Source organism: Thecamonas trahens, assembly GCF_000142905.1.
Source record: "Thecamonas trahens ATCC 50062 unplaced genomic scaffold supercont1.66, whole genome shotgun sequence".
Classification (NCBI taxonomy): Eukaryota; order Apusomonadida; family Apusomonadidae; genus Thecamonas; species Thecamonas trahens.
Window position 1 is genome coordinate 55,165 of NW_013657614.1, and position 13,484 is coordinate 68,648.

Here is a 13,484-nt window from a genome sequence, read left to right on the forward strand (position 1 = left end):
CCACTTTACGTCCATCCCCATACCCCCCCCCCCCCCCCCCCGGCCCCACACACACACACACACGCACACACACCCTCGTACCATGGCCGACGAGCCCGAGCGCAAGTACACCAAGAAGGAGTTGCTGACGCAGCGCGAGCTGGTCTTTGCCCTCAAGGAGGAACTGGCGGAAAAGGTGGTCGAGTTTGAAGCGCACTCGGTCGACTACGATGCCGTGTCATCTGGCGTAGCTGGCGTAGCTGGCTCGGCTGGATCGGCTCCGGCGGCTTGGAGCGAGGAGCAAAAGGCGGCGGCGGTCTCTGCCATCACCGATCTCCGTCACAGGCTCATCACCGAGTCCAACATGCTCAAGCACATGTTCAAAAATCGCGAGCCGTCGCTGAGGCCGCACTCGAAGCGCTCGCGCTCGCGAACAAGGTCGTCGTCGTCGGCCGCAGCTGCTGCTATTCGCTCCAGGAGGGCCCACTCGTCGTCTCGCGTCTCGTCGACCTCGTCGTCCGATGCTAACGATGCAGCGGCGGCCATCGCGGCCGTGGCCGTAGAGGACACCTCCTCGGTCACCCTCTCTACTCTTCCGTCGTACTCCTCGACCACAGCCGCTGGCGGTCCTGCCAACGACTCGATGTACACCTCGTTCGGCTCGACTTCATCTTTCATGCAGCCGCTCACGCACTCGCGCTCCATGCAGGTCTACACCTGGGGCCCGTACGGCTACTCGCTCACCTCACTTCCGGCGCCACTTCATCCCCCTCCTGCCGCCCCTGCCTCCAATCCGGCTCCGTCCGCCGCTCCCGCTGCTTCCGCTGCGCTGTCGCTCGTCCCCGATGACCTCGACGGCGTCTTCCGCTCCTCGCGCGACATCCTCGCCGCCTGACCGCGGCGAACCCCTAAGCCTCTACGGTACGGAGTGGACAGTTTTGTCCATCGCGCAAGCCGCGCTCCGCGATGCTCCGCAGTCGTCGCAACGTCCATGGATTGTTGTAAAAGAGTAGTTCAATGTGTTCATGACTGCCACAACAGAAGACAGTAGGTGGTGCAGAGATGGACGCCGCACGCAGCACAAAAGGTCAGCGGCCGCGATCGTTTACCATAACGCTTCTGGCAGGCGAGGCAGTCGCATCGCAGAGCGGCTCGCTGGGGAAAGTGGCGATGACAAGCAGCCGTTGCAAAGGGACGCCTCCACTTGCGTGACGGCGCGGAGCTGACGGCATTGGCGCTCACTTCGACTCCAGTGTCGCACGGTCGTCTCGGCGAGCAACGACGACGTCGTTGAGTCTGGAGAACGAGAGCACGTTGCCAGGAACCGGCACTCGATCGCGTCCTTCCACGCGACAACAGCAAGGCCGTCGTCCACGATGCACACAAGGGCGTCGCCGGGACGAGTGTCGGGCGGCAGGCCCCACGTGCGAGCCACGCATCGGCCTCTGCGGGCGGTGCCAACCACCCGATGCCCGCGCGCCACGAGGGCGCGGGAAGAGCTGCGCGCTCGAGTTGTACGAGTCCATGATAAACATCTACGGCGAGGCCACGGGCGCGACGAGAGCGAGCACGGTGTCAGCGAGTCGAGTCGCGGCCGGCCGCATCTCGAACGTGGCCGCCACCACGTATCCGCTTCGAGGATGAAGCTCACTTTACTCATCGTCTTCGTACGACTCGTACTCGTACTCGTCGTCGCCGTCGCCGGCTGAGGTCACGACTGCCGCTGCCGGCTGCACTGCAATTTGAACCTCGAGGTCGACGCCCATGTACACGTCCGAGACCGCAAAGACCGACGCCGTGCTTGCCGCTGACGCCGCCACCGGCACTCTCACCGGCTTGCCCACCGCCGTCGTTTTCTTGATGCCAAGCACGGCCTTGCCGCTCGCGTCGCCGACCACCACCCACCAGCCGGCTCTGAGGATGGTGCCCGGGAAGAACGGCGCGATGACCGGGCCGTCGTCGCCGGCCTCGTCGTCGTCGTCGTCTTCCTCGTCGCGCTCGAGAACAACGACGACCTCGTGCGGGCCGCTCGCCTCCGCCTTGAGGTCCAGCGCCGGCAGCGCGTTGGCCGCAGCCGCCAGCTCGCCCAGCCGCTCACCCTCCAGCTGCAGCGCCTTGAGCCGGTCGTCGTCATCCATCTCCATGAGGTCGTCGACCGACGCCACTCCAGCGTTCGACAGCCGCACCACCACCGCGTCATCGACATGCGGTAGCTGGAGTAGCTCCGAGTCGTCGGCCCACACCGCCATCGCCAGCGACTTGGCAATGTCCATCGCCGCCAGCGTCGGCGCGAGGAAGCCCGCAGAAGCCATAGCGTCCACAAGCGCAGACACACACCGCCGCGCCGCGGCCACAACCGCCCGCTGCTCGTTGGCGAGCTGCGGCGGGAGCGCTTGTCGTGAAAAGTGCGCCAGCACCAGCGCCACAGCCTTGCCGTGCGCCGTTTCCAGCCGCGGCATGCCCGCCGCCTTGGCCTTGGCCGGCAGCGCCTCCCACAGTGCCCCAAGCGCCTTGCCCTCGCCCCGACGGCTCTTCACCGCAGCCACAACCTCCTCTGCACCGCAGAGGACCGAGACCAGCGGCACGAGCGCAAGGTCGCTCCGCGCCGCCGCCGTGAACAAGCCGACCGTCCGCAGCGAGAGGTTGTAGAACGAGGCAATTGCGCCCGGATTGGCGAGCACAAGACTCAGCCCGTCGTCGCCCACGCTCACCGCACGTGACTCGACGGCCTCCTCCACCGCGTTCTCCACAGTGTCCGAGAGGAAGATCGAGATGTCACCGGGCGTCGCGCTCGCCACGTCGTAGTAGTTGGGGTTGAGCGCCACACGCTTGTACAGCAGCGTCCACGTCAGCCAGTCGACCGCGTCGGCCTTGGTCGCCAGCGAGCCGACCGCAAGCTCCGCCACTAGCGGCGACGCAAACGCGTCCGCCAGCGCTGACTCGACAGGCAGCGCGTGCGTGAGAAAGTGCGCGTAGTAGCTGTGCTTTGCCGCAGTCGTCAGCACATGCGCCGCACCCGTGCTACGGCCCACCATCTTGAGCACACTGGTCACTCCGTAGCTCCCGGTCCCGGCCACCACCACCAGGCCCGCCATCATCCGCCGCGGCAGCGCCGTCACCTGCTCGCCCACAACCACCACGCAGCTCACCAGTCGCCGCGCGTACAGCTCGTCGACCACAGCACGTGCAGACGCCGCCATGCCCGGGTGCATGAATCCGACACCTGCGCTCAGCGCCACCACCAGGCCGGGCTCCTCCTCTACACCGCCCGCCGCAAGCAACTTGCTCCGCACCTCGCCTGCAGGCCCCGCCAGCGCCGCCTCGTCCGGCGCATACCCGCCCTCGCGCGCGCTCGCAAGCGCAACAAGCTCAAGCGCAAGCAGCCGCGCCTGTCGCACACCCGGCACAAAGACCAGGCTCTGTGTGCCGGTTGCGGCCTCGCCTGCGCTCGCCTTGTACACCAGCTTGGACGACGCCCGCTCGTCGAATGCCGTCACCCGTAGCGTCCGCGCCGCCGCTGACATGGCAAAGTTGAACACACGCTCGCGGTCCATGCCCAGCCACGACCCGATGTCCGACGCATCCGCTGCTGACGCGCCGAGCGCCACAAACCGCAGGCCTGAGTTGAGCTCGGCTGCCATGTACCGCAGCCGTGAGCCAAGCACCTCCATCGTCGGGCCCACGTCCGGGTCGCCGAGGCAGTGCACGTCGTCAAAGATGACAACACGGAGGCTCGACACCGCCTTGCGCGACCGCCACCGCCGCGAAATGCCCTCAAACGCCGCAGGCGTGCCAAGTGTCACGTCCGAGCTCGCCAGCTTCTTCAGATCACTCGTCACCTCGCCGGAGAGCTTGGAGACGACTCGGCCGAGCGAGCCGCCGAGCGTCGCCGACCACTCGCGGTAGAGCGCGTCGAGCGCAGACGCGTGCGGAACAACAACCGCCACTTGCGCCGGCGCGCCGGCAGGCGCCGTCACCAGCGCACGCAGAATGACAAGCTCGCCCACGGTAGTCGCGCCCGCGCCCGGCGGCGCAGCAAACAGAAACGACGCGTCGGTATCCCAAGCCGTGGGGAAGACCTGCGACTGAAGCGGCGTGAGACTGTGGATGCCGCGCGCCTCGTACATCGAGACAAAGGCCGGCACCCGGAGCGCCGCCGTCGCCACCGGCGCAAGATCCAGCACCTCGGTCGGCGCCTCAAACTTGGCTGGCAGCACCAGTCCGGCGAGCGCAATCGGCAGCACCGTGCTCGCCCCAAGATACCGGTCAGCCATGACCCGCACAAAGTACTGCGGCGCCGCGGGCTCAAAGACAGGCACAGTAAAGCTGACTTCCAGCTCAGCATCGTCCGCCCGGAGAACAATCTCCTCCGAGTGGAGCAGCGCCTCGCCGTCGGCATCCTCTACAAACAGCCAGAACCGCAGTGAGTTGCCGTGGAGCTCGCGGGCAAATCGAAAGTCGGGCGTGAGGACGAGGTCGATCTTGAGCAGCGAGCGGGTGAGTGGCTGCAGCGCTCCGCTCACTTCGAGTCGCGGGAACGAGTGCACCGCCTTGTACAGTGGCTTGCCAGCCTTGGGCACACGCACAAGCTCGCCAAGCTCTTGCGGCGACAAATCGTACAGCCGCTCAAACTCAAAGTCGCGCCGCTCAAGCTTGGCCACAAGCTCCGGCTCGACAAGGCCGGGCAGCTGGCGGAGCGGCGAGAACGACCGCCACTGCCGCCGGTCGACTGCCGCGCACAGCTCAAGCAGTGACGCTGACAGCCGCGCCCACTTGCGGGTCCGCGCAATCGCGAACAGCGCCCGCATGAGCCGAGCCGCAGACTGGGCAATGTACACCATGTCTGCCGCAAGTGCGTAGCCCGTCAGCGGCAGCCGCGAGATGTACGCCTGCAGTAGGACGTTGACCTTGGCCAGCGGCTCGTCTGCAGACTCCTTGACCGGCACAGGCACCTTGTCGAGGAGCTTGACGAGTTCTGGCCGCTCGTCGGCACGGACCGGCATGTACTTGAACTCGGCCGAGCCGGCAAAGACCCGCAGCAGGTCAAGGTCGGAGAGCTGCGGGTGCAGCGCGCTCGCGTACGCCGCCACTGACGCCGGCGTCACGTAAAAGTGCGCGGCGATCCGCGCCAGCGGCGTCAGCGCCACGCTCCCAGACCGCGCGTCGTACCGCACCAGACCAAGGTCGTGGAGCTCGCACAGCGCCGAGTGGGCAAGGTCAGTACGGTAGGCCTCAAGGCTTGCGTCGCTCTCGCGCTCATTCGGCATGCTCTGCAGCAGCCGCACAAACAGGTAAGTGTAGCCGAGCCACTCGACCGCGTCGTCACGGCAGGTCAGTGAGCCGAGCACAAGCTCGGCGTTGAGAAGGTCCGGCAGCCGCCGGAGCAGCTGCGACTCGATCGGGAGCTGCGACGAGAGGAGCGAGACATAGTGCGAGAGCTCTGGGTGCGTGGTGATGACTACGCCCTCGCCAAACGTGTCGTACGCCGGCCGGCCGGCACGCCCCAGCATCTGGATGATGTCCAGGCCCGAGAGCGGGACAAAGGCTCCGGCAGCAGCAGAGTACACCGACGTGCCCTTGATGATGACCGCGTGCGCAGGGAGGTTGACACCCCACGCCAGCGTCGCGGTCGCCACCAGTGCCCGCAGGTGGCCGCCGGCAAACAAGTTCTCCACCAGCGAGCGGTGCTCGCGCGGCATGCCGGCGTGATGAACGCCGACGCCGGCCCGCAGCAGAGACGCAAGCGCCGGCGACGAGCATGCCTCGGCCTCGTCCGCAAGAATGACACGTGACGCAGAATCCGGCGGCACAAAGGTTGGGAGGAGGCCGGCGTCCTCAGCCCGGTCGAGAATGTCCTGTGCCGTGGCAAGCGTGCCTTTGCGGGCATGGACAAAGACCAGGACCTGGTGCCCGGCGCTCACCTGGTCTGCCACCTTGGTGTACACAATCTCGTTCTCGAGCTTGAGGCGCTGGTGCGGCTTCTTGGCTGAGATGCCCACCAGCGAGAGCTGCAGCGGGCACGGCCGGTACGTCGCGTCAAAGTAAAAGAGGCCCGAGGAGGCGTCAACCCGCAGAAAGTGCGCCACGTCGCGGTAGTTGGGCAGCGTCGCCGAGAGGCCGACCAGCCGCGTCGGGTTCTGTGTCTCCTCTGCGAGCCGCAGCGTCCGCGCCACCAGCGCCTCGAGCACAGCGCCGCGCTCATCATGGAGAAGATGGACCTCGTCGATAATGAGGAGCCGGACCATGTCGAGGAGCCGGCCCTTGCGCGAGAGCACGTCGAGCTTCTCAGGCGTCGCCACAATGACCGACGTTGCCGCCAGCTGCGACGCCGCCAGCGACGAGTCTCCCGACAGCTCGGCAACAGTGATACCCAGCGGGGCGAGCCGCGCCGAAAATGACTGCACCTGCTCAGCAACAAGCGACTTCATCGGTGAGGTGACCACCACCTTGAACGCCGACGTGTCGATGACGCCTGTCGCCGGATTGCGGTACTTGGCAATGGTGTTGAGGATGGTGAGGACGGCAATGTTGGTCTTGCCGGCGCCGGTCGGCGCACAAATGAGCAGGTTGCCTCCGGCCGGCGACTCGTTGTTGAACGCCGTCGGGTACACTTTCGACTGGATCCGGTTGAGCGAGGTCATGCCCGGGAAGCACGGCCGAACCCACTCGGGGAGCGAAGCGATCGGGACAAGCGCGTTGGCGTCAACCTGCGGCGGCGCCGGGGCCGGAATGATGATCTCCTCTGAGTACCGAGACTGAATCCGCTTGACTGTCGCCGGTAGCGTCGTCGAAGTTCCGTGGACTTGCGACGACGGCGGCGCCTGCGCCAGCGACGCAAGGTCCAGCCGCCTCGGCTGCCGCCCGCCTGCGGCCGGAGCCGCTGCCGCCGCCGCCGCCGCCGCTGCCGCCTCGCCGCCTTCAAGCACAAAGTCCGGGTTGGCCTTGGCCAGCAGCGGGTACGCCGGCGCAAGGTCCGGCGCAGCCACCATCGCCTTCAACACCTCTTGCCGGGCCGCCGTCGAGTCTGCATCGCAAAGCGCGATGACGTGGGTGACGAGCCGGGCGTTGGAGACCAGCTTGCGTGTGAGCGCCACGGCGCCCGGCGATCGCCCAATAGCCTGGGAGAGCCGGTTCTCGGCCTCGCGGCTGGAGATTGAGTCGCTGAGGATGTCGAGGACGTGGTCGACTGTCGCCGCCACTGCGTCCGGGTGCTTGTCCATGGCCTCGGCTACGTCGCGGAGGAGCGAGCCTCGGGTGATGGCTGTCGGATCCATCGAGTACGTGAGAGTGCCGCCGGCGACCGGCGCGGGCATTTGCGGCGTGCCGTCGACGACCGCCATCGGTGCCAGTCCAGAGCCGCCGCTCTCGCCGGCCCCGCCTGCGCCACCGTCGTCCGAGTATGAGTACGAGTACGAGTACCCGCCGTCGTCCGAGTACTCGTCGTCGTCGTCCTGGGCCACGACCGCAAGGTCCATGGCGGCCGGCGCCTGCGGGCCGACCGGTGCCGGCTTGGGTGCAGGCATGTGGCGGGAGACAAGGCCCTCGATGGTCGTCAGCGTCTCGCCCGGCATGGCCGAGCCAACAATGTCCGCCAGAAGCGCCGGACGGGCGGCCGGTGCGATCTCCTCGTCGTGAAAGACGGCCACAACCTCGTCGGCGGCGGAAATGAGCACATCATGCGAGACTGGCGGAAAGAGCGGAGCCAGAAGCGCCAGCAGCTGGTCAAAAGCCCGTGACCGAGCTGAACCGGCCGGAGCCGACGAGAGCTTGCCCGCGGCAGTAGCGGAGGCGCCGCCGGCTTGAGCAGCAGCAGCTGATGACAATGATGAGCGGCCATGCTGAGCACGACGAGCCTTCTTCCTCCGCAACTTTGCCAGCTTCTCTTCCACTTCCCGAGGGCGAACCCTCAGAGCTCTATCACCCATCCGCGTGCCGCCCATATGGTCACGGAGTGACTCGGGAATGCCCGTCGGCTCGTCCGGGTCGCGCCGCCGCCGTGTCGACGAAATAAGTACCACATTCTCATTGCCGCGGTACTCGTAGTTCTTGAACTCAGACATGCTGTTTGGAGTGGAGGCGAGAGGGGGGGAGGTGGGGGTGGGGGTGGGGGTGGGGGTGGGGGTGGGGTGGGGGTAGTGAGGTGGAGGCTGAGGGGTTGGTTCGGGTGGTCGGGCTGGACGGGGTGTCGCTGTGATTGATGGCCGGCGGCCAGCTGGCGGTCGGCTGGTGGGCGGGCGGCTGGCGGCTGGCCGGCCGGCTGGTACAACAAGCGGGTGCAGGACACTGGAGTGATCAAGTCAAGGTTGGGGCTTGTTGACCGCGAGAGGGCAAGAGGCTTATTGCTTTGCGCTCAAAGATGTTCAAGTAGGTCGAGCCTGTCAGGCACGATGAGCGGCGACATGGCGGCGCTGGACGAGGCGATGGTCAAGATGGCGGCAGGAGCCACCGACAATGGCAGAGACTGCCGGGGTATGTGGCGGCGTGGGATGGGCGGACGGCGGTCACGGCGAGCACAGGTCAGACTCGGAGTGGATCCCAGCTCAGCGTGGGTGGAACGACGCTTGCGACGACGAGGACAGCGCTGCGGATGGCGCCGCAGTTGATGCTGGCGGGGCTGAGACCGGTGCTATTCTGCTGGATCGAGACCCACCGCTCTCTGAGCCGACTCTCGTCTATCTCCGCATGGGCACGCTCATTGTCTCGCCCAGCAATTGTCGTACAAGGGCGGTTTAGAAGAGGCCAAGTTCTTGTTCGGCCTGAGCGAGTCAAAGAAGCGAGGCGCAGCGAAAACATGTGACGACGTACACAACACGATCGCACGACTTCTAATTTCAGAACTAGATGTACCCCATTCTGATCCGTCAAGGGTCCGATCGAGCCCGGCAGCCATGCGGCTTCTCAACGGCGGCACGTACCCGCCGCCAGCCGTGCAGGCCCTGTGGCCGTCGAAAAATGGCCATAACCAACAAAATAGTCCACGGTTCTTTGGCGGCGGTAGAGTCGGCGAACACTGCGGAGAGACCCTCCCGGCGAAAATCTGCAATGCCATTTTGTGTGCCGCTGCCGTACACCCAGCGACACCTCACGCACGCCTCCTCTGCAAACCCTGGTCAACACTCGTCTCAGTAGCTGTTGGGGATTGGATCTTCATGGTGTTCTCCAGTACGTGTCTTTTCCCGTCCTTGCACTACCGCGCCCTCTGCCCTCTCCCCTACAGTCGGCTTCCGGCCTGTGTGCGGATCACTCGCCATGACAGCCAGTCCGACCGTCGACCCCCGCCGCCGCCCCGGCTAGCCCTCTGCTCAAGTTCGCTCTTCTGCACCCCATTCCAGCATGTTCACGCTTTTTCACATGCAATCTCCCAAGCATGACGTACTCTCTTACTCATACCCTCGGAACACTGCAGAGAAAGGTCTCCATAGCCTACTGTTACGTCACACAATTTTTGTGTGCCTGGTCGCCGCCTTTTCAGCCGCACCAATTCTGGCTGCGTCCTTTCCCGACGTGCCACAATGCAAGCCCGAGGCCAATCTTGAGCCTCCTCTCGCTCCCGTGACTGGTGTAGACTCGGGTACCGCCTACGCCATGGCTGTGGCCGACTTTACTGGCGACGGTTGCCCGGATGTCGTGGTCAGCTACCACAGCTTCGTCAAAGCCTACAAGTGCACCGACGGCAAGGGCGGTGCATTTGCACATTACGAGACGCTGACATCCTCGGTCAGCCACGCTGCCGACATTGCAGCGGGGCATATCGACAACAACGGATATATTGACGTTGCTACCGTCTCGAAGAACAACGCCGACGTGATCTATTTCCTCAACCATGGTACCTTCTTTGGATCGCAAGTTGTGCTCAAGTCCACCGCCGAAGCTATTCACGCTGTCGCCTTTGGCCGCATGAACAACGACGGCTATGACGACCTGGTTGTCGCTGATCGGCACTACATCCACTGGTTTGCTCGACAGGCTGGTGGCGGCTACGTGACCGGGACCGAGACTGTAGTCTCGTATATTGTCGATGTCTACTTCGGCAGGATCGCGACCGGTCACATGAACGCCGACTCGTACACAGACGTTGTCTCGGCGTCATACGGCCACGACAATATCGACATCCACCTTTCCAACAACGCCGCAGGTTCCTCGTTCACCACCTCATACGTCACAAGCTCTCTCAACACTAACGATCTTGTCCTCGCCGACCTTGACCAGGATGGCATCAACGACATTATCTACGTCTCCCCTACCTTGGGCAGGCTGGGCGTACTTATCAATAGCGGCGTTGCGACCTTTTCTCACCATACCATCACATCTAGTCTCGCGTCTGCTCGTGGCGTCTCCGTCACAGACTGGAACCATGATGGCATCCCTGACATCCTCGCCGGAAGCTCGTCCCATCTCAAAGTGTTTCTCAACTCGGGCAGTGGCACGGCGTACACCAGCCACCCCATCGACGGAACGACTTCCTCGGTCCGCGACGTCGGTGTCTTTCCCGTCAATGATGGCCTTATTGCCGTTGCTGCACTCGACAACCGCCCGTACTTCACCGACATCTACACAGACATCGGCAAGTTTGGCGCCGGAACCCAGATTGATTCAGGCCTGGGCGACCCAGGGCCGCGCGCCACCGCCATCGCCGATCTCGACTCGGACGGCGACGGCGACATCGTCGCCGCTATGGCCGGAGGCAGCCTCGTCTGGTACCGCAACGACAACGAAGATGGCACCTTCACTGCCGCCATCACCGTCGATGCCTCCACCCCCTCCGGTCCGCGCTCTCTTGCCGTGGCTGACCTCGACGCTGACGGTGCTCTAGACATTGTCCTTGTCACCGACTCGGGCACTCTCGGTTGGTACCGCAACACTAATGGGATGGGATCTTTTGCTGCTCATGCCCTCCTCACATCGCCTACATCGCCCACGCATGTTGTCGCCTGCGATCTCAACGCCGACGGCTTTGTCGACCTCGCCTACTCCCATGCTTCTGGCGCGTCGTGGCTCGCCTCGACAGGCCCCGCCTCGTTTGCAACGCCGGCATCCATCTCGACAGACGCCCCGGGCATCTGGCTAGCATGTGCCGATGCAGACGGCGACGGTGCGCACGATCTTGCCACGCTTGGAGATGACGACCTCGCCTACCACCACAACGATGGCGGGACTGGCACTTTCTCTTCCTCCATCGTCGCCACCGGTCTCACCTCGCCGGTTTGCGTCACCTTTGCTGACCTCGACAACGCCAATCGTCTCGATCTCGCTGTCAGCACCGATCCCCCTGGCGTCGTCAACAGTGTTCTTCGCACCTTTACCTCGACCTCACCGGCAGCTGCAACCTACTCGGAGGTGGTCCTTGCCTCAGATTTGGCTTACGCCGGTCAGGTCGTGGCCATGGACGTCGATCACGACGGGCGTGACGACATTGTCGCCTCTGACTCGTACGCCGCCTTTGTCTTCATCACTCCGCTTACGTCGTCTTCCGACGTCTTTAGGAATGCCAACAGCCGTCCGCACGTCCTCGCCACTGGCGATCTCGACTCGGACGGCGACGATGACCTTGTCGTCGGCACCGTTGCCACCGGCATTCTCCGTACCTTCCCCGTCATCTCACGCCACTCGCAGATCCAAGCCCAGCTTGCTGCCAGGAACATTGCGCCGCCTCCCGGGCACTCGGATCGCTCGTCCCGAGCCATCTCCGACCTTGTCGCCAAGTCTTCGCGATGCGTCACCGACACGGTCCTCATCCCAACGGGCACCTACGCCTGCCCGACCTTCCATCCGCTCATCACCTGGCCGGTCAACATCGCGCCCGTCACCCCCGGCGGTGTCACCATCGACTGTGCCAACCAGAGTTCAGATGGTGTCGTTCTCAAGGCTGCACCCTCGCCGGTGACTGGATCGCCGCTACGCGGTGTAGTCACTGTCAACGACATCGACGTCGTCAACTCGGGCTCCTCGGGAGGTCTTCCGGCATTTGCCGTCTCAGGCACCGGCGCCGCCCTCACCATCAGCAACGCAGCCATCTCCGAGGCCGCTGTGGGCGGATCAGGCGGCGCCGTCGTAGTCGACGACGGCGGTGTCCTCGTCGTCACCAACACCTCTTTCACCAACTGCGAAGCAGGCGGGTCTGGGGGCGCCATCTATGGAACGCCCTCGGCCGGCAGCGTCACCATCAGCTCTGTCACCCTCTCCGGCAACACCGCTGGAGCCGGCGGCGCCATCGCCTGGACCTCGCCCGCTGCGCTAGCCATGGACTCGGCATCGACGTGCAACGCCAACAAGGCAACCGCAGGCAATGGTGGATGCCTTCTGGTATCAACTCCTTCTCCCGATCTCAGCCTCTCTGGCGTGACCGTGAGTAACAACTCAGCGGCCGGCTCGGGCGGGGGCCTGGCTGTCCATCGCCCAACGGGTGCCGGAGGCGGCTCTGTCGCCATCACCTCCGGCACGATGTTCAACGACAACGTGGCCGCCGTTGATGGCGGTGCGCTCGCTGTGAGTGTTGCGCCCGGTGCGTCGGCACCGGCTTCGCTCTCGCTCTCGGGCGTGACAGCAATGGGCGGATCGGCTGGGAGGGCAGGCGGAGTGGTGGCCATCGCCTCGCGCCCGGGCGCAGCGTGGGCCACCACCATCACCTCGTCGACTTTCACCTCGCCAAACGCCAGTATCGGAGGCGGCCTTGCGTGCGCGCATCCAGACTATGCGCTAAGCGGCCCGTACGCCGTCTCGAGCTTCCCCACCGCCGCCCCGGCCTCGGGCGCCACCATCGCCTGTGATGGACTCACCATCTCGACGGCGACGGCTCTGTTTGGCGGTGGCGTGTTCGAAGCCGACTGCTCACTCTCGGCATCGGCCAACAAGCTGACCCTCTTGAGCTGCTCCGCGCAGGTAGCCGGTGCCGAGGGTTTTGCCGCCGAGTTTGCCTCGGCATCATTCCCGGTCACCGGCCCGGACTCGCCGCACTCGTCGACGTTGATCCAGCCCGAGTCGTACGGCCCGGCGTGGGCGACGCCGCCGGTTTCGGCAGCCTTTACCAGTGACTTTTCCGGCACGGTCCATGCCTCTGGTGTTGAACTGGGGCTTGATATGGCGATGACTGCTCTCGATGGCTATGGACAGACCGTGGCCGATCCCGGCATGGTAGTCGAGCTGACAACGCCCGACTTTGCCACTGCATCGCCGCTCCCGGCAACCCTGGTCGGCACAAACAGCTCCGGCGCAGTTGATCTCAGCACTATGGCTGTCTTTCTCAACACCGACAACCTCTCGGCTGGCATCAAGACCATCGACATCAGCGTGGGCACACTGATGCTCTCGACCACGCTCGAAATCACGCTCTGTCCCGTCAACTTTGGCGCAAAGCTCCCGGCGCCCGCACCAAGCATGCTGACATGCGCCGCTTGCGTGTCGCCAATGTACTCGCCAACGCTGTCGACCGATCCATGCATCTATCCATCGCCGCCGCCGCCATCGCCGCCGCCGCCGCCGCCATCGCCTCCGCCGCCGCCGCCATC

General features: G+C 64.9%; 3 protein-coding genes across 3 annotated transcripts; 2 read left to right on the forward strand and 1 right to left on the reverse strand.

Annotated features, from left to right (window-relative positions):
* Positions 1–82: 82 nt before the first annotated feature.
* Positions 83–874, forward strand: AMSG_10919 (uncharacterized protein; the record flags this gene model as incomplete). The annotated part of the gene is made up of 1 exon (XM_013897647.1): positions 83–874. The coding sequence occupies one exon, from the start codon at positions 83–85 to the stop codon at positions 872–874; it is 792 nt and encodes a 263-aa protein (XP_013753101.1).
* A 757-nt stretch (positions 875–1,631) lies between these two features.
* On the reverse strand, positions 1,632–8,380 carry AMSG_10920 (U5 small nuclear ribonucleoprotein helicase; the record flags this gene model as incomplete). The annotated part of the gene is made up of 2 exons (XM_013897648.1): positions 1,632–8,030; positions 8,366–8,380. 2 exons carry the CDS (start codon positions 8,378–8,380, stop codon positions 1,632–1,634), a joined length of 6,414 nt encoding a protein of 2,137 aa, XP_013753102.1.
* Positions 8,381–9,564: 1,184 nt separating this feature from the next.
* Positions 9,565–13,360, forward strand: AMSG_10921 (uncharacterized protein; the record flags this gene model as incomplete). Its single annotated transcript, XM_013897649.1, has 2 exons — positions 9,565–13,309; positions 13,353–13,360. The coding sequence occupies 2 exons, from the start codon at positions 9,565–9,567 to the stop codon at positions 13,358–13,360; spliced, it is 3,753 nt and encodes a 1,250-aa protein (XP_013753103.1).
* Positions 13,361–13,484: the final 124 nt, after the last annotated feature.